The sequence below is a fragment of the Aulonocara sp. 'chitande type north' Nkhata Bay genome, linkage group LG20 (genome assembly GCF_057382095.1).
Source record: "Aulonocara sp. 'chitande type north' Nkhata Bay isolate Kocher_YH1m ecotype deep benthic linkage group LG20, A_spYH_male_GT1.1, whole genome shotgun sequence".
Taxonomy (NCBI): Eukaryota; Metazoa; Chordata; class Actinopteri; order Cichliformes; family Cichlidae; genus Aulonocara; species Aulonocara sp. 'chitande type north' Nkhata Bay.
Window position 1 is genome coordinate 8471301 of NC_141363.1, and position 19886 is coordinate 8491186.

General features: G+C 43.3%; 2 protein-coding genes across 6 annotated transcripts; both read right to left on the minus strand.

Moving 5' to 3' along the window:
* Positions 1 to 1325: 1325 nt before the first annotated feature.
* Positions 1326 to 9475, minus strand: apeh2 (acylaminoacyl-peptide hydrolase 2). 4 transcript variants are annotated; one of them, XM_086277696.1, is made up of 22 exons: positions 9100 to 9474; positions 7793 to 7928; positions 7440 to 7515; positions 7281 to 7356; positions 7019 to 7131; positions 6772 to 6906; positions 6550 to 6641; positions 6326 to 6363; positions 6117 to 6238; positions 5955 to 6015; positions 5634 to 5728; positions 5361 to 5469; positions 5007 to 5108; positions 4748 to 4854; positions 4482 to 4614; positions 4316 to 4399; positions 4127 to 4207; positions 2892 to 2980; positions 2488 to 2681; positions 2280 to 2382; positions 1851 to 1957; positions 1328 to 1736 (listed from the first exon to the last, which is right to left on the minus strand). In XM_086277696.1, the coding sequence occupies exons 1-22, from the start codon at positions 9215 to 9217 to the stop codon at positions 1637 to 1639; spliced, it is 2271 nt and encodes a 756-aa protein (XP_086133822.1). In that variant the 5' UTR covers positions 9218 to 9474; the 3' UTR covers positions 1328 to 1636. The 4 variants fall into 4 exon arrangements, 2 of the variants coding, with proteins under 2 accessions (XP_086133822.1, XP_086133821.1); XR_015126634.1 differs by lacking the exon at positions 5007 to 5108 and having other exon boundaries at positions 1326 to 1736; positions 2579 to 2681; positions 5418 to 5469; positions 9100 to 9475; XM_086277695.1 differs by lacking the exon at positions 5007 to 5108 and having other exon boundaries at positions 1331 to 1736; positions 5418 to 5469; positions 9100 to 9473.
* Positions 9476 to 9965: 490 nt separating this feature from the next.
* ifrd2 (interferon-related developmental regulator 2) lies at positions 9966 to 19572 on the minus strand. 2 transcript variants are annotated; one of them, XM_086277814.1, is made up of 13 exons: positions 19088 to 19572; positions 18448 to 18504; positions 14481 to 14597; positions 14212 to 14296; positions 13952 to 14076; positions 13587 to 13744; positions 13310 to 13363; positions 13011 to 13189; positions 12769 to 12877; positions 12527 to 12661; positions 12257 to 12385; positions 11346 to 11438; positions 9966 to 11224 (listed from the first exon to the last, which is right to left on the minus strand). In XM_086277814.1, exons 1-13 carry the CDS (start codon positions 19128 to 19130, stop codon positions 11144 to 11146), a joined length of 1365 nt encoding a protein of 454 aa, XP_086133940.1. In that variant the 5' UTR covers positions 19131 to 19572; the 3' UTR covers positions 9966 to 11143. The 2 variants fall into 2 exon arrangements, with proteins under 2 accessions (XP_086133940.1, XP_086133941.1); XM_086277815.1 differs by lacking the exon at positions 18448 to 18504.
* Positions 19573 to 19886: the final 314 nt, after the last annotated feature.

Below are 19886 nucleotides of genomic sequence, written 5' to 3' on the forward strand. Positions count from 1 at the left end.
CTATCTGGCTCATTCATTGTCTCGAACACCGGCTCGCTTCTGTCTCACTCCTCGTCTTCATTTGTCACTTCCTCATCAACGCAACCTCCGTCTTTCACTCAGAATTGGTGACCCCACCCAACACCCACGTGGCAGTGACTTCATCAGGCGGCAGCTGCTGCAGTCAAGGCCACAGGAGCAAAGTGTTGGTGGGGAGGCCAATTATCTCCGCCACCGTGTCTGGGACACCAGCGTGAGACCTCTGGAAGACATCGCCCACCTCGGCGTCTCATCTCACCACTTAATCTTTCCAAATGTGCATCTGTGAATTTCATTTGTCAGTACTATCAGCTGTAGGAATGTCCACTTGTGTTGTCTGGGAAATGAAGCGGTGGTACTGTTCAAGGCCGCTATCGACAAGGCCACCAAAGTACTGACAAACTGGCTCTGCTTTCCTCAGCCACTGTTTCAGCACACCTCTTAGCCAAGTGCAAGGTTTGCGAGTGGAAAATTACAGCTTTATATTAAACACTCCGGTGTTTGTGGGGAAGTCATGATTGAAGCACCCCAGAAATAAGGGAAATTCCAGCCTAGTGCAAAATGGATTAAAGACAAGTTAAACAACCATCTTTTTTACCAGATATCTAGGATTTCTTTCCTGCAGAGTTCATCACCATTAAATCTAAACACGTTTCTTTCCCGGAGTTGCTTTATCTCTTTGCCTGTGCTTAAAGGTCAGCATTACAGTAGACTATTTGTTCAGGCAGCCACATGAGGAAGCTGCTTGAGAGTCTCATTTAAAGGCTCCAGCTTAAGTTTCAGGTGGTTTGCAGCTCTGCAGCGGGTCTGTGTGCTTACGAAGACTCAAATGACACTTGGAGTCCTGGTTTGCTTTGATTTTTCAGTTTTTCCACTTTTCATTTATTTCTGTGTTAACTTGAACGCAGCAGATGTGATTACAACCACCTGTTTGATGGCTACTCATTTAAGTTGGCTAATCTCATGCATCTGAACCGACACATGCATAGCCAGCTGATGTCTATGGCTACAATATGAAGAGACCGCCATCTGCTGGATAGTTCCTTAAATTACATGCCCCATGTGTGCTGGTAGATCTTTGCCCGCCTGGACTGGGAAGTGACCACATAGAGTCACTGGTCCTGAGGTGGGCCGGACCAGTGCATAAAATTACAGAAAAAGTTTTCCAATAAAAAAATATACATTTTTTCTATCTAGTGTAGAAACAGACATTTCTTTCAATAGAAAAAGTTGTAAAAAATATGAAAATACAGTTTAAAACGTCACAATCTATACACTCGCCAGTGGGCCGTATTGAACTCTTTACCGGGCCCATTCTGGCCTCTGGGCCTTATGTTTGACACCCCTGGCTTAGATAAAGTGATGTATGATAAAACAAACAAGACATGCACACATGATTGCTGCATTGTAAAAATGTTCTTTATTTCATGCTTTTATTTTTTTTTACTTTACCTAAAAAAGCGTTGTTTAGTTATTAAAAAGTCTGCGATGTTTAAGATTCTCAGCTTTGATCAAAAACCAGATTTCTACCACTTTTCTCAGAGCGTCGAGCTGAAGCAAAAAAAAAACAACAAAAACGGCCTCGTGGCTGTGCGTGCGTACGTGTGTGTGTGCGTGGTCAGAGATGCTGGTGCAGCCACAGCGCTGTGTTGAGGAAGCAGTCAACCTGTGTGTCCACTCTGGACAGAGAATGTCCATCTTCAGGAAACCACAGCAACCTGATTTTAAAGAAATAAATGACAGGAATGACTGAGTTGAATATGAGTAAAACCAGTGTGGCAGGGCTCACACTGTCAGATTGTCTTTATGTAGTTTGTTGTGCCCCGTCGTACCTGACAGGTGAACCTCGGCTCTTCAGTGCTTTATAAAGCTCCATCCCCTGGTGTGGAGACACCCTCCTGTCTCTGCCTCCCAGCATCAGCAGCACCGGAGCCTTGATCTGCACATTGTCACACAGCACATTTCTTTACCCACATTTTTGACTCAAAAAACATCACTATAAAAAAGTCCTGTGTTTACAATTGCAACGACTGAACTTTCACAGGGCGGGCTTAGTTTTTAGAGACACAACTGAGAGTATAAGAGCGGTAACATCATCTCTGAGGCACCTTTGTCTCGTCATTGTAGAGTCTGGGATTTAATCAGCATTGTGAGCTCTAGAGGGGTCTAAAGAAGATTTCCTTATTAAAGCAGCTTTGTAGCTATCGCTTCTGGTCGTTTCATTAAGGTTATCACATGGGATTTTTGTGTTTGTGTTTGACCTTGGCGGCATGTGCGATGGGTGACTTCTGTAACATAGCAGCCAGGGCCTCAGCAGTGGGTATCTGGTCGTACGAGTAGTGAAACCCAGCACTGGTGTAACGCCTGGAGATGGGGTGACAGAAAGCATTCACGTATGAAGTGGATTTGATCTGATTCAGCAGAACAAAAGCTCTGATCTGTCGATGCATATCTGCATATCTGCCTCACCAGTCCACTATATCACTGGTTCCCAATAGAGTAGCAGCATTAATGACAGGGTTCCTGGCTGCGCACACTCTGTAGGACTCAGGATACTGACCGAGCAGGTGACAGGCCAGGAAACCGCCGTGAGAACCACCTATTGCAGCCAAGCGATCGGGGTCGAGGTTCGGGTCACGCTCCAGCGCAGTAAGCACAGCCCTCTGGGTGAAAGACAAGGAAGCCAGGACAGATCATTTCCTTACATCTGCAGGGGTGACTGTGTAAGTGATAGAGCTACATGTGCAGATATGGTCAAATATGGGAAAAATAATTATGTTTTTGTAATTCTGACAAACTGCGTCACTGGCAGGATTTGTTGCTGACATCACTCTTTCCTGGATTTGGGAGCAGAAAAAACAAAAAGGACATACCTGCACATCTTTTACATCCTGGCTCCCAATCTGACCGATCAGTGACAAAATGCTGTGCTGGCCAAACCCCGTGGATCCCCTGTAGTTCACTGGGTAGAGACACAAAATTAGAAAGGGAAAAACCACAAAATCAAAACTGAAATGTTAAAGAAATACTAACAATATCAATATTAATAATATTAACCCTGAAAGGCTTGTAGTTGTTGTAGATGGCGACTGATTTGCTTGTTCACCAGAAGATATTAAGTTTCTGTATTTTCTTTCTTTTATTAAAAAAAACCAAGATGACATAATGTATCTGGTAATGGTGGGATGATCGTGTATTTATGTATATATATGTTGTTTTTTTTTTTTAAAGGTTCATATTTAGAATAAAAAGAATCAGAGACACACTTGGGCCGCGGTTCTCAGCTGACAAAAAAAAGGTGTGTCGACTCCGGGTCAGGGACAGGGTACTGACCCAAGTGGAGGAGTTTAAGTATGTCAGGGTCCTGTTTATGAGTGATGATAGAGTGGAGCAGGACACCGACCGACTGACTGGTGTGAAGACAAAGCTTTGACTTCGCCTATGGTCACGAGCCTCTGGGTAGTGACTGAAATAATGAGATCACAGATACAAGCTGCAAAAATTAACTTCCTTCAAAGGGTTGCTGGGCTCTCACGAGACAGGGTGAGGAGTCACTGAAGAGGGACTCAGAGTAAAGTTGCTGCTCCTCCACATTGAAAGGGAAAGCTGTGGTAGTTCAGGCAACTGATTAGGAGGGCTCCTGGCCCTTGCATAAGAGTGGTATTTCAGGCATGTCCTACAAGAAGGCAGCTCTGGGAAAGACCCAGGACACACTGGAAAGATTATCTCTTGGCTGGCTTTCAAACATCTCAATGTCCCTGAAGGAGGTGGCTGGGGAGAGGGAGGTCTGGGGTTCTATGATTAGACTATTACCCCTGAGAGCTGGACTCAGATAAGCAGCAGAAAATGGGTAGCGAATCAGCGCCTTTACTCCATTGTTTCACATGTGTACTTTTTATGGTCTGTTTAATTATTACTATTAACTGAATAAACCAAAAAAGAAACAAATATACCGTTTGCTGTATTTATAACTCTCTGAAGACAACAAGCTAATCCAGTTTTGAATCTTTACCTTAAATTAAATTAAATCCACCTCATTTTCCAAAATGTTAAACTTGTGTGCACGGCATGAGAGCCTGACAAAATCTACGCAGCACATGTATCTCACCCATGAGGACAGCAAAGCCGAGTTTAGCCAGCCCAGCTGTGGTGCTGTTCCACTCTGCAGGGAACTGAGAGTGAGGGCCCCCTAGTGGTGCAAACAGCAATAACAGGAAAACGATTTAATAAATCACTCACACAGTAGACAGAAAAAAGGCAATAACACGGCATAACAAGTAGGGACATGAATACAGACCATGGATGAAGACCACAAGAGGTGTCCTGGTTTCACCAAGGGGACGAGATGGTTTAACCAAGACTGCACCAAAGTCTAAGCCAGCTGTATAAGACAGAGAGGAAGTAAGAGGACAATGGAGCTGAAACTCAAAACACGTCTACTGAAGGAGAAACTAAAAGCTCACGGTAGTTTGCGTTCTCCTCGTCCGATGGAAGAGTCACATCTAGAACTTTCCAGTTGAAGTCAAAGGTCATGAGGGGCTCCTGCAGAGTTTGCCAGGACACGGCCTCACCTGCACGCGGGACAAACCCCACCCTCTGCATGCACGTCCATCCCCGTGGAAACAAGAGGCAGATAAACAGAAACATATTAAATCATTTTAAATAACTGAAAACATTCACACATGAATTGCATGTTTGTGTTCACATGTGGCGTTGTGGTTTGTCCGACCAGAGTGGGAGGGGTGTTCGGGCTGGAGCAGCAGACCACCATCAGGTCTCTCTGGACTGTCAGCAGTTTCCAGCTGCCATAAAGTTGGGAAGAAGAATCCGAGAGGTCTGAAGAGGAGGAAACAAAGACGGAGGTGAAGAGGGTGAAAGAAGAGATGAAGAATAAACACACAGGCTCTTGACAGGGGTGAAACAAACAGAGAGAAAGGTCAACCCTTAGAGAGGTAAGATGTGCTGTTCTTTTTTTGGTCTTGTCATACCTTTCTGTTCTCCCTTGTCGTCCTGGTGAAGATTAAACAGTGGAGGAGGAGGAGGGGGAGGTTCAGAAAGAGAATCAGAAGGAAGTGGAGGAGGAAGGGGAGATTCATGAGGCAGAGGAGGAACTGGAACCGGAAGAAAAGGAGAAGGCGGAGGTGGAAGAAAGGGGGAAGGAGGAGTCGGAGAAACAGGAGATGATGAATGAGAAACAGAGGGGGAATCGTCTGGAGGAGGGAAAAGAGGAGATGGGAGAGGACAGGAAGCCCAACATGGGAAAGGGGAAGGGGGGAGCAGAGGAGAGAGGGGAGAAGGAGGAGGAGGGAAAAGAAGTGATGGAGATGAGGACAGGAGGGAAAGAGGAGGAGGAGGTGGTGGTGGTGGTGATAGAGGTGGAGGAGAGGACGGACTCTTACTATCAGAGAGGGAGGTGACTATCTTTGATCTTCTGTCAACTAGGAAGAGACCCTGAAAGAGAGAAACGCAAAATGAGCCATGGAGAAGTGTGTGTGTGTGTGTGTGTGTGTGTGTGTGTGTGTGTGTGTGTGTGTCACGAACACAACATGTTATAGACAAAAAAATAGGAGTTGTTTCAGTTATACCAGGTTGTGCCAGAGAAATGTGTTTGTTACCTTCCAGTTCCTGCAGGCGCTGCTGAACATTACTCTCTGGCTGTCTGCAGACCAGCAGCAGGACGGCAGCGCTTCATACATGCCTGCAAACTCACCTGGAACAGAAAGACGTGCAGAGGAGTTCAACTCTCCACCGAGCTCCTCAATCTTTACGAGCAATCACAAGTAACACTTAAGTTCTCTTGATGCATTAATCTCTTACTGTGAGAATTTACAGTTCTTCAAATCTGAATTTTGAAAAACTCATCCATCATAGTTACAAAATTCTAATTGAAACTGACACGAGCCTCTCTTTTGGCACCTTCAGGAACTGTAACGTACCAGCCTGTGGCCTGCTGACAACATCCAGCAGCGTAGATGTCTCCCCGCTTTCCAGATCCAGCTGTGGAGGATGATCCATGAGTCAGTCCGCAGTCAGCCATTAAGAGAAAGAACACACAGACATGCACAAAAACACCACATACATGAGCACACATACAGCACCTGCTGCAGACTGAGGCACTGGTTGTGAGGACCAAACACTGCACCCTGCAGGTAGATCAGCGTGGACCCATCAGGACTTAGCCTGGGATTAGACACTGAAAGGTTTTCCCCCGACAGACGTTCTGGTTTGGAAGACGAGAGGGGCTAGCTGAGCAAAGTGGGGGCACAACTTTAATATATTAACAAACAGACAAAGAGAATGCTCTCACCACAATGTCCACACAGATCAATCTTGAACAAGGCTGACCTGAAAGAGTTTAGACCATCAGAGACATAAAGTGAAGAAGTACATTTTAAATGTATATGTATACAGAAATCGTGTATTTGCTTCAGTCAAACTAGCTACATTTTCTTTTCATAGTGTCTGAAAACATTCACAAGTTTCAGTGTCATTTTGCTGTTTCTGTAAGCGCATTTAAAGCAGCTCTCTAACCTGCGGTTGGAGCAGAACTTCAGTCCGAGTCTGAAGGGTTCGTGGTACCAGCCAATGAAAAACACTGCCTGACTGCCGGGAGCCCACAGAGCCTGGAGATAAAAACACACAAATGTACAGAGAGAGAAAAAAACATCCTCCTGTTAGTTTGTATGAAAGTTACTTACAGAATAAGGTGTTTGAACATTTAAGGTTCAGTGCCGTAAACTTCTGCATCCTCACCTGTCCAGGTGAAACATCAGGCGGAACGCCCTCCAACACGCTGGCCGTGCCGATCTCCAAATCCACCACACAAATTGCCGGCTCGCTCCTATTGGTCAGGGCCTCCCCCCAATCTTCACAGTACAAACTCCTGTCCTGATTGGGCATCGGAACCCACGTCCCCCCAAAAAAACAGAACAAGAGTCCGGCACTCAAACACTCTGCTGTAAGGTTAGCAAAACAGCACGAACATATGTTTGCATCATACCTTTCTCCACGCGTGTCCCCCATCTTGCGTTTCGGCTGATGCGTTCTTGCTTCTCTCCGCTACGTACAGCAGTTTGTTCTCACACGCTGACCACGACAGGCAGCCAAACTGGGCTGAAAATAAACACATGTGAGAATAAGTGTTTGTTTGTTTTAAAAATACAGACGTAAATGGATGCAGAACAATATGGCAGCACGGTGATGAGACCGTGTCCTTGATTCTTATCGGTTTCTGGTGGCGATACGTCAGGATTTCATCTCACCGTCATCATACACTCGGCCATGTTTGTTAAGAGCAGTCAGGTTGAGGCATTTTCTGAGGCCGTGGCAGTTCCATATCTAAACAGACACGACCGTAAACAGCAGCCTGTTAAGATGCGCGAACGCAGACATTACAAAATGAAGCGTCCCGTTTTTCTTACCTCGAGGAGCTGGTGACCGCTTGTCTCTCTGATAACAGCTCTCAGGCCTCGAATGGGAGAGAATCCACTCAACAACCTAAAAAAAATAAAAGACAAAGAAAAACTGACTCCAAAATTTGATGCAGACAGAGGGATCCACTGCTTCTCTACTGCACCTCAACCACACTCAGTGGATTTCCAGCTTTCTGAGACACCCTGTGGTGCACTCGTACATCACAGCAGCAGGCGGACAAGTAAAACCACCTGAGATCAAGTCAGTAGAAATTTTCAGGCACTGTTTTTTGCCAACCAATTAAGATTTTACATTAGAAAATGTGCCATTATTATTACTATTAAATTATGGCCCAACTCACTCTCCGGACACAGACACACACGGTCCTGGTGGAAGAACAGTCCTGATGCTCTTGTGAGTGTTGCTCTCCGAGATCAGCCTGAACTCCTGCAAGTATCGGAGTCTGGAGCATCGGACCAGTTCGCTCTGACTCCACTCTGCACATGGACACAGTGAACATAGAAAAGTTTATTACTTGTCACAGAACAGAGAAAAAGCCATATGTGTCTGCATGACATCCTGGCAAGAAAATGTTAATATAATAAAAGATAGTGTTCCCCCGTCAGATTAAACCAAAATATCTGCTCATTTTCTTCACTTGTTATTTTAATGATCCAGTTAAATTATTATTCATGGTTGCACTATTTTCTCCGATAGCTTTTCTCCCCTGTGAGATGGACGGTGGGGGTTGCTGGCTCTCCTTGCAGAGTTAAAGCTGACTCGAGCGTCGATCCCTCAGCTTCACAATCCCGTTTAAAATGAACCAGTAACGTAGAGGCTGAATGGAATTCCCCCGACACAGACGGGTTTACGCTGCAAAGCCTTTTAAACCCTTAAGACAAGGTCACTGCTCTTGTACTCAAACGGCAGGCTCTCACAAAAAAGCAAACAAAAACGGCCCTCCACATGGAAACATCTTCTGATTGCTTATGCTGAAATGAAAGCAAGTAGTGAGGAGCTCTTTTAATCTTGCTTGTTGATTCCAGTTAACATGAGGAGAGTGTGAGCTGGATTGGACAAATACTGGACTGAGTGTTTAAAAAAATAACTCCCCCCAATCCCCAAAACAACTCCATAAACTGTCACATTAAGGTGCAAATTAACAGCTTCATACAACCATGGCACGACGTCCCAGTAGTTACTCCACTAGATCATCAGACTAAGATATCAGGTCATATCCAAGACCTACTGACCAAGCGATCACGTGGGTATTAATCACCTCATAGTCACTCACTTATGTACTTACTTATGAACAACTGCTGCTGAAAAGGAAGTATTCTTGAATGTAGATGGCTAGGATCAACTTTAAGTGCACACTAAATTTAAAAGGACCCTAAATGGAAAACACTTCCTACTATGAAGCATATGTACTAATAATAAATCGTGTATTTTACTTAAAGAAGTTTCAGTTGGGTGCATTTTATTCCCCCTTTCTCCCACTCCTCTACATTTTGGGGTCAGTACTGAGCAGGTTTTCAGTTTGTTTTTTCATGAACTATCCATGCAGTGAACATAAATTAGCTGACAGTGGGAAGCCGGGTGGTAATAAATAAATAATGACCATCATCATCATCTGTGCACACATGGGGAGGGAGGGGGAGCGCTCACCTGCTGTCACCGTGTATATCCGGGGCTCCTGGAGCTGCTCTTCTCTCACATGGGCTGAAACAGGCGCAGGCAGGCCGCTCACCTCTCCGTACACCCCGGTGATTTGTCTGGGCTCCATCAGAGCCTGTCGTGGTTCACTCGTAGTTCCTGTCAAGCCTTAAACCCTGAAACTTCAACAGTCGCTGCAGTCCGCTGCACGGTCATACATCGTGCATTAAATGTTAAAACTATATGAAGTCTGAGGCTCACTGCAGCTCGACTCACGAATACCTCCACACAGCTCTGTTAGCGTTTGTATATCGCTTCTTTGGCTGCAGCTCAACATGTCAGAAGAATGATTTTCGCTGCACCAGCGACTCCATGTTGAATTCATGAATGGGCGATACCACTTGGCTCAGGTTGGGGGGGGGGGGTGTAGTTGAGGGAAATGACCACAGAGAGGCAGCAGAGATCCGTTGAAACATTTACAGTCTGAATGAAAGTGCGAAGAATTTTTTAAAACTAAAGTGACCAGGACATACTTTTTAAAAACATTATTTTTTTTAGTGGTTACTCGCTGTCCACGGTGATATATAAATAGGGATTTTGGCAGCGTGAAATCTGTCTCATGATTAATGAGGTGTTTTCTTTCTGAAAACACAGACTAAACTTGGCCAAACTACACTGTACAATTACTATGCTTGGAGCTTGGAAAATTATTCTTAAAGGTAATTAGAGCTTAAATTACAATAATTTCACATATTTTAGGATTTTCATGTAAAGCACCTGTGCTCACACTAACACTTAAATCCGCTAAATATCATGTTTCCGGGCAGAAACTAGACCTCCTTTCTGATGTAACTTTATGAACTTAGGAGAAAACAGAGTGCTTAAATTCTCTTTATTCAAACTTTTGTCAAGAAGCACCGATAAGAGTTTGGTGAGATCATAACTTTTATCCAGGGTGAGGGGTCAAACCTGTTGGCTTTGACCCTTTAGAAACCCAAACTGCTCACTCATCAGCAGCTTTGATTAGTGGTGTGTGTATGTTATCAGCCAACATTTTATAAACACATATCTCCATAAACCCCAATCTTCACTTTATCTACAGTACATACACATGGATAGATGGTATGAGTCACCAACCTGCAACAAAAATACAAGGGAAAAAAAAAAAAAAAAAAAAAGAGGCAGCAGATTCATTTTACCATCTTTATCCAATAATTCTGTCTGTAAACAAGTTGTAGTATTTTTTTTTAAGTCTTAAAAAACCACACACATTATGTCCCCTTTAATAAATTATTATTAAAATACAATTCTTCACTATAAATGGTTAAAATGAAATACAACTCCAAAAAATATGAATACAAACATGACAATATTACCTCTTATTTGATTTTTTTCCCCCCCCTTTTTTTCCTTTTTAATTTTCAATTGTCATGATTGAATGAATTTCCAATAAAACACACCCCCCCACAAAACACCACACACATTTTCCTTTAGGTTGCATTGTTTGTAAAGTTAGTTTCTGGTTTGGCAGCTGAAATGTAGCGAGGCAGTGTTTTTCCAGAATACGTCCTTGGCTCTTTTAACATCAGTTCATTATTGGATAGGTTAAGATATTAAATGGGACCATAGGTATCAAAATGTAAAATACCTGCCTCACCGGTCAGATGACAGGAAAACAGATTGAACTGAGTGTGACTCTGTGAGATTTTACCTTTTCCTCTGTATTTGCACTGAATTGAGTCGTTATAATCCCACTGAAAGGAAGTTCTGCTTTGTTTCACAGCTCATGTTCACTGTGGAGAATCAGAAACGCTATGGCAGCAAAGCCGGCGCCTGATTTGAAAGAACATCGGGACCTGTCCTCCGCAAACTGAGAATAAACGCTGGCCGCCTTAAATTTGGAGAATGACACTGCATGTGAAGAGCACAAGTGGCAAAAAAACGAACAAACAAACAAAAATAACCCTGTTTGCTGAGTGTATGCTTGCGAAGAGCTGAAGGCATCACGTTGTATCCATGAAAGGAGTTCCTCGGTTTCTTCATTGTGGCCGTGCTCTTACATGACATCGGCACGTTTGTCCCGGACCTTGTTCCTCTGTTTAGTTCTGGCTTTGAAGGCAGCCGAGTTGAAAAGATGCTGTTTAAGCCAAAAAATAAAAGCAAGGTCGTAATCACACACCGGTCATTTCAAACGCTACATTTTTAAAGAAAATACTCAAAGGCAGAGGTCAGATTGTTTCAGCAGAAGCTGCTGTTACCTTCTCAAACCGTGAGATCTTGTTGCCTTTGACCGCAGCGTCCAGGATGAGTGGTGGGCCAAGGCCAAAGATGTCTCTCAGTAGTTGGTTGAACTGCACCAAAACAAAAATTAGACGATAAAACCGATTTTCCTTTGTTGCATTTATGCTATGCAGACTGCGATGCAGGAGGATGGGCAATAAATGTATGTTTTATTCCATAAACAAAGCTATTTTTGGCAGCTCCCTTGCTACAAGGAGTCGTGAGAGCGGGGAGCTCCGCCTGTTTGATTTGACAGTTTTATGCCGGATGCCCTTCCTGGGATTTGTATCTCTAGCTGGAATCAAACCAGCAACCTTTCACTTGACAAGTCCCACTTATATGCAACTCTCACCTGTACCACAAGTGGAGGGTACATACAAAAGGCATCTTAAAAAATCCAGTTAAAAAAAACAAAACAACAAAACATTAAACTTACTAAATTAAGTACCACGTCATGCCTTCTTAAAGGTATAGTATCTCATTCTAGTGGATTTTTTCAGTAGAGGCATCACTTTAAACATTGGATCATTTAGTTCAGAGTGTTTGTGCATCATTTCATAGCTTATTTGCCCTAAATAAACCTAACAGAGGCAGTGGGATTTGCCCACACAAGCGGCTCGTGTGTAGGTGTGCTCATTGTGTGCCGACTGGCATATCCTCCACACAAAATTACATTTGGTATCCTCGCAGCCTGCTGGCTGAGCAGCCAGTACCAGTCTTCCCACTCAACTTCAGGTTTTTGTTTTCTGCAGTCGGTGCAAGATATGACAGAAGACAAGACTGAAGAGACAGAAAGCACCGAGCAGCGGCAGTAAATGAGGCTGTATGAAAACAAGCCCACTCTGGTGATCAATGATAAAGACGAAGGCATTTTGTTCCGTTTCCTCACCTGCAGATGGTCTCTGACTCCAGACTCGAGGATCTCTTTGAAGGCGTCGTAGATCCTTCTCCTCACCCAGCTGTCAATGTAAACGTTCTCCACTCCAAACCTGATTTTCTCTTCTGTGAAGTCCTCGTTCTGGAGAAAGAAATGAGAAGTGAGAAGCTCAGATGTGGGTAAAGCGATGTTGAAGAAAGCTACTCAGCAACTTAAAACAGAACATTGGGCACCTAAAAACATTTGTCAGTCTTTACACGGCTTCAACATGAGATAACATACCTCTATGTAATGCAGCACCTCTCTGAAGATGGAGCGTTGTTTCCTTCTGTCGTTCTTGGCTCTGTGCTTGTTGCCGTCTGTGGCCAAACTCTTCAGGCATTCACACAGACTTTCACCGTCCTCCACCTCAAACTCCTGCAGACATTCACACGCAAATATGTAGTGCACTAACACAGGAGACGTTTAAACCTATACGCATGTAAGTGAGTGTACTTGTCTGTTCTTATTGTTCAGGTGTGTACCTCGTCTATCTCTCGCCCCAGCTCCACCAGCAGGGCGATGGTCTCTCCTACTGCGATTCTGTAGTTCACATCGCTGCTCTGAAGACACGCCTGTAGTTTAGGGAGGTGACTACAGCAAGAAAGAGGCATACGATTACCAATTAGCTACACTGCTAGATACTACTGCTGTCGCCTCTCAGTTTAAAACTAAAGTCAGTTGCCAGTCATAACAGAAGATGCCATAAGAAGGTTGTTTTACTCACTGGCTGAGCAGCACAGTCAGTCTAGAAGTGGGACAGATGGTGACCAGCAGTGACCAGGCCTGCAGGGCAGCAGTGTGCAGACCTGCACTTCCAGGTTTTGGTGTGGGCAGAACTCCCTCTCCATTAGGGTACGAAGACATGAACACACTCTCCAGAAGAGCCAATGACTTGATTAAGTCCTGTGAGGAGGTAACATCAATGCATAACAGCATAAGTTATTTAAGTCTTTTTCTTTTACTCTGAAAACGTCCAGCTTATCCTTCTTAGAATTAAACTGATAAGCTACAAAGTGTTCTCACCTCTCCATCTTCAGCAGATGAGACATAGCAGCACATCCCCAGAGTCCTGGCACACTAACGGGGACACAGATGTAACAACGGTCAAACTAACACACAAGCATCTGAGGACAGACAGCGACACTTCATGTGTGATCCTAACACAATCTGGGCTTGGTTAGAATCTAAATCATGCAGATAACATTTAAGCAGAAAATAAAAAACACCCCTCCCCCCTCCGAATAGGCCATCCTAAATCCAGATCTGCATTAACGTTCACAAATTTCATGTGATTACTCACACTCTGGCGAGCTGCTATGCTGGCACTGCTGTCACTCAAGGTGGCCGTGAGAGGCGGGCGAAGCATTTTGAAGCCCTCCTCCGCCTCGTCTCCGCCCCCCAGCTGAATGCAGAGCAGAGCAAAAACCGTGGCCGACGCCGCCTTCTCCTCCCCGCTGCCTGGACACACGAGGAGAAAAAGTTTCATCAGTACCTGCAGTTTTTAAATCATTCTCACGCTTCCGTTCCATTTAAAAAAACCAAACAAAAACCAAACAAACACAGTTTTCATAAATCTTTTGAATTTCTACAAAGTGGCATCAACAGGTTAACAGAAAGCAAGATTAACTGAAACAATCCAGACCCATTCGTGTTGTTTTGCATTACCTTTTCTGAGGCTCCTTTCCAGGCAGTCACTGATGGTGAGGCGCCTCTCTGTCAGGAAGTCATACAGCACTCTGGAGGAGAAGGCCTGTCGCAACGACTCAAGAGCAGCTAGACGAGTCTTTGCACTAAGACATGAGGAAGAAAACAACAACAAAAGGTGTTGAAGCCATTTTTTTTGCAGTTAATAATGCCATTGCATGCTCATTTTTCTTTCTTGACACTTCTTGATTGATTTAAAAAATAAAAAAAATGTTTCTCACCTCTTATCAGTCAGGTTGTCTATACACAGTTTGAGTTTGTCTTCCGTTTCTTCCTGGGCAGTTTGCTCATCCACCTGCTCACTTCCTGTGTCAGATCAAACAACACAGAAAACTGATACGACTGCATTAAAAGGCAACTGTTTGAAGTTTTGACTGGAGACTCCGGCCACAGATACACAGATCGTTTAGTGGCAAATCAATTAGGAAATAATGGTCCTAACCCAGACTGAATGCACATGCAGAGGGAATGAATTGTGTAGTGTATTTACCCGTGCCCTCTTCCACCACCGAGGTGCTCTCGCTGGCACTGCTGTAGTGGCTGAGAACGTCCGACGTCAGCTCATCATCGCTGGCTGCCGCCTCTCCCTTTACTCCATTTTTAGCACCTGGAGACGGAAAAGATAAAATAAGAAAAAACAGCAGAGCAAAAGGATTTATATTTGGAAGAAGATGGATGGAAACTGTATACACTGATGCTTTAATGTCTAACATAAGTCCTTTTTTCTTTTTGTTATAAAACACAACAGAAGTTAGCCCAAACCTTTTGATTAGTGCTCCCAATTATTATATGATTAAAGAAGATCTGGATGACACTGAGGCCCTCTTATGTCACTATAAGCAGCTCACTTCCAATCATATGCAAAAAAAACATTACAGTAAAACTGAAACCTGTTCTGCCATTTACCAAGGCAGCAGGACGTGTTGAGTAACCCATCACTTATATTACCTGTTAGCACAACTTGCTCTTAGTGTGAAGCTTACCAAACTAACAGGAAAAAAACAAACCCAAACACATCTGTGATAGTTGAAAAAAGCTGCGTAATTCTTCGACTTTTCCATAAACACCAGAAAGCAGCCAAACTCGCACAAACACCAGAACTGGTGTTAGATTCAGTGGAACAAAAAAATTCAATGCTAAATATTTTAGTCTGACTTTAGTGGTCAGAATCGCTTCATTTGTATGCACATGGTATAGCAAAGAAAAAAATGTTTTCAAGCATTTTTCTTTTATGCTCGGTTTTTTAAGACCACCTTACATCTGCTGCATATTAGGAATCTTTTTTTTTTTTTTTTTAATTAAAAACAAATAAATAACAACAACACACAAACCAAGAGAAAGGAGCCAAAAATGTAATGACATGCTGCAGTGGAATATAAAAAAATAAATAAACAAAACAAGGAAAGTGAAAAAGTGCATCACACCAAGCAGCCTCCTATTCTACTAAATGACAAGTAAGCCGAATGTTCCACAGAAAAGTGCTCCATTAGGATAACATGATACTATGAAGTCTCTAACCACAGCAAACACCAGATAACTCAAGGATTTTCCGTTAGGTAATGCTCCGTCATCTTTTATTTGTTTATTAGCGCCAGATGTTCTGTTTCCACACAGCTCTGCCGTGTGTGTATGAGAAGGGCTAAGAGTGAGGCATGCCGAGCTAAGCTAACACTCCTGCTGGCTCAGGACTTTCTACTGTTGTTGGGATTACTGAAGACCAGTGTGGTTTTCATTTATTCGTTCATTCAGTGTGTGGGATCCAGAACGGTCAGACTGTGTGTGCGCGAGTATGCGTGTGTTTAGGTGTTCGTGTCGAGGTCAAACAGGACAGCTGGGGTAGCCCAAAGGTCACCGGTGTTGGGGCAATTCGAAATAGGAAAATCACTCCATTCTGTTCAATACCAAACACAAAAGCACAGCAAATACACAAACTTTGTTGACACATTTTGCAATATCTTGTAGTTATTTCCACCTGTTTTCCCAGATAAAAAGAAATGAAAAGAAACTAGGACCATGTTTGACCTCAGAGTAAAGAGTGTAAACTAGGTTAAAGTTCAGCCATTTGACTGGAGTGGACTCAGTTGTTGAGCCACTGTTGTCAGATCTTAAGTTTTACCTTTCCTTTACAGAGTTTCTTACCTGTATTCACAAGCCAAGCACTGCTTAATTCCTTTGTCATCATTGCTGATTAATTCCTATCCATCATTTAAAGGCTCTGGAAACAGTACGAGCAACAACTGTTACACCTAATATTTGAGCGTAGCAGGTATTATTGCCACTACACCAAATGTCTCTACCAAGAATCGGTTCATGATTCCTAGCAACAACTGCTCTCTACTTAATAGTTAATAATCATATAACTCTTTTCTTTTAAATAATTGTGAAACAACACATGAGGAAATACAGGAAAAAATGTAAATTCAGAAAAAAAGACGATGATCGAAACAGCGTTCCTTGAAGTGCGCTTTCCTTATGTGATGTTCTGATTACTCTGACAGAATGGCCCGAGGCAAACATACTGTTGGTAGCTGAGATAACACACTCTGTGGGCCAATATCAGTCGGCAGTTTCCCAGTCACCATCCTTGAACTGCTGGTCACTTCACTGGTTACACAGAGCTCCACACCTTCCTACGCAGGCCTGCCCACACACAGCTCAGTTAGTGAAGTGTGAGCTCCCCGCCAGGACTCACGTGTCCTCTCCACATTGCCACTTTATGCTTATGTAGCAGTCACTCACACGGCTCCAGCAGTTGGTCGGCCACTTGGAAATAAGGCTCTGCTGACAGATTTGAGCCGAGGAGGTGGGAGCTTTTTAAAAAGCTCACATGCTATAGATGGAGGACATAGGACTCCAACGGCTAAATTAACCTGCATTCTCCTTGCAGGCACTTTGCTAAACATCTGAATGGATCACTACCCCTACAGTTGGAGAAGTCAAGCAGCACAGCTAATATTCAGACATCTATTTTTCTCACCGTCAGCGCTTGTTCTAAAACTGCAAGGCCTATTTGAAGTCATCCAGAAACAGACCCTGAAGGAAAACTAAATTCTTCAACTTAAAATACCACACCACGCGGAGTGTTGCAGGAAACCGATGCATAAATCTGCATCGATAACAAAAACTACTGTTTTTAGAGTTTAAATAGTCTGTTTCTACTGGAATATGTAGAAGTATTCTCTACTGGTACTGCTGGTTGTCAGTGCTGTCTCCATTCACAATCATTTATTGCTTGAGAGGTTAAAGATAGCTTTAAAAGGTTGTCTTTGTATCTCTCTCACATAGGACTTTGTCAGTCATTTCTCACAATTATCCATCATCAACTGAATAATATGAGGTGTTCCACAAGGTTGTATCCTGGGCCCCATCCTGTTAGCACTGTACTTGCCTTTTCCCTGGCAAATAAGTCATTTTAATGATATTTATATCTGCATATTGTCAGCTTCGCACTATTTTTAAGTCGATTATTTAAAACGCTGTACTACTGAATTATCTGAATAAAGCTAAATACTGACAATACACGTGATTCTTGTTTCTGCCCCTGTTGGCCTCTTCCCAAAGATAATGAAATGCTTTGGTTCTCCTTCTTCTTTTCTTAAGCCTATCCTCTGTAATCTGGGATTCTTCCTTTAGCCACACTTACACTTTGGACCAGCATGTAAAATACTTGGTTTCCCCATGTTTCTACCAGCTGGGGATTATTGCTGAACTGTGGCTCATAACTTTAAATCCTGTTATCCTGCATAAATTAAACAACTTCAAAAATTTACACTGAAATTCTCCCCGTCCATCCATCCCGTACATTAAAGTTTGCAGAAAGCTTTGGGTTTCAAAGGAAGCTCAAACATTAACATGATTATATTATGTGTTAATAAGGAACATGTGACAGTAAGTTAGGGATTGCCACATAGAGCAATGTGTCACCAGTGACTTTAACTCAGCGTCCAGAATGTCACGCTGACCTGACATTGCTTACACATGACATAGTCGCACAGGAAGCAACAAATAATTGTTTATGGTATTAGTGCAGGTAAGAAGAGGAAAAATTCCAGTTCAAGATCAGAGTAGATGGTGATAAAACAAGAAAAGTTTTTTTAAAATAAATAAACCAAACACCTGTAAGTGCAGCAGGACGGGTGGATGAAAAGGTCCAAAGTCATTAGATGACATTCATACTTCTGTAATGTCTATCTTTTAATCTTGCCTTAAAGCCAGGACAAGTGCATGGTGTTCACGTGAGACGTGCACACAAAGAATGAGAACATTCAGATATAACTGCTACATCTTATTAAAGTGAACAGCCAAGGCACGCAGAAGGAAGAGTGCAGCTGGAATAGACGACAACGACATGGTCGTTTGATTTGCTGCATGCACTATCATGAGGTTCAAGAGCTTCTGGACAAGGTTAGAACCAGATGTAGAAGCTGGGGTCGGGAGTCAAGAATCAGAGGAGTTACCTTTGAGTGACGCCTTTGTCGACAGCTGCAGCTGAAGAACCTCCTGACGGAGAGAGCCTGGACATGATGGAATGAACGGATGGTTGAAATAGATTGTATATTTGGAGCAAGAGCAGTGGACAGGTTCATGAACGGAGGGGAAGGTGAATGTAATGCAAGAATGGCCATGATGGAGAAGAAAACATGAAAAACGGGCATTCACTTCTGTATTGCAACCTTTTTTTGCATTTATTGATGCATTCATATGTAAATGAGCTTAAATAATAATTCTCAATGCAGAAGTCTGCAGCTATTAAAAAAATGCATCAAGCTTTCCTGGACCGCTCCTCGCGCTTATTAGAGTGTCAAACTGACTTTAGCATTAACGCCAAGAAAATGCAGACTGCACTGCTAAGCTGTAGCACTGATTATACCCACATGGATGTGCACGACAGGGTCCAAAACAACTCGCATGCTAAAGTTAGGAAGCAACAGGCTGCCCGTCTGTTAGCGTCTATTCCATATGGCAAAAATACCCCTGCTTCAAACTGCTAGTCTTTCTTCCAAGTGTACTGCTAGATCTGTTCAAACCGTATTCAGACTTCTATTCCCTTATATTCCTGCTTGAGCTCGAGTTAGCATGGCTGCTATTGCTACTTACCCGGCTTACCGGAGCCACGTTTCCCCGTCTTATTCCGCGGCATTTCGAGCAGCTTTGATCCTCCGTTTCACAACAAAGCTAGCTGAGGTTAGCTAGCTCAAGGATTTGAACGACGGGCGTGAAAACAGCAGGAACTGCAGCCTGTTCGTATTTACAAGGGTTAGGGGGGTTGTTGATGGTTTTTAAGCCACTTGCTTTCGTGTTATCGCTGGCTAGCCTCCGTTACGATCACCAACCAACACCACGTTCCGTAACTTTTCGCTTTCTTCAGTCTATGAATAAAGAGTTGTCTGTTGGCGGAAAAGTGGCTGTCTTTAGCAGCTGCCCCGGTGTATTATCTATGATTTTCCCCGGGTAATCTATATCTAATATTAGGGTGAGATGGTAAGTATTTTTCAAAGCGTTTGGGACGGAGTTTTGAGCACGCTGTAGTCGCCAAGTCCACCATCTTCCCCTCAGTAGCTACTGATAAAACCGGCAGCCGGGGTTGCCAGGTTTGTTCAGTTAAAGTCCCTCCTTTCCGGTTACGTGTAAAGCCAACGTCACACGTCGTAAATGAAGTTCCTTTGTGGACTTGATATGATTAAATAAATTGAGTCATGCATTTGTTTTGAACTGAAGTTGGAATTTCTGGGGTTTTCATACCAAACGGCTCGCCTTTAATCGTGTTTTATTGATTCAAAGGTGTGAGCCATGAGTCGAATTTGGGGAAAACACATTTACATCCCTCCAGACTCATGCTTGGAGATGAACATTTTACCAATGTAATCTTGAATTTAAATCTTTTACTGTATCTGAT

Coding starts and splice junctions, on each gene's coding strand:
- apeh2 (XM_086277696.1), bottom strand. CDS start 9,217: ATGGAGCCCAGACAAATCACCGGGGTGTACGGAGAGGTGAGCGGCCTG. Junction 6,016..6,116: donor AGTGCCTCAGTCTGCAGCAG/GTGCTGTATGTG, acceptor CATCCTCCACAG/CTGGATCTGGAAAGCGGGGA. Junction 4,208..4,315: donor TCTTGTGGTCTTCATCCATG/GTCTGTATTCAT, acceptor TTGCACCACTAG/GGGGCCCTCACTCTCAGTTC.
- ifrd2 (XM_086277814.1), bottom strand. CDS start 19,130: ATGCCGCGGAATAAGACGGGGAAACGTGGCTCCGGTAAGCCGG. Junction 13,364..13,586: donor GCATAGCAGCTCGCCAGAGT/GTGAGTAATCAC, acceptor TGTCCCCGTTAG/TGTGCCAGGACTCTGGGGAT. Junction 12,662..12,768: donor TGGGGCGAGAGATAGACGAG/GTACACACCTGA, acceptor GAATGTCTGCAG/GAGTTTGAGGTGGAGGACGG.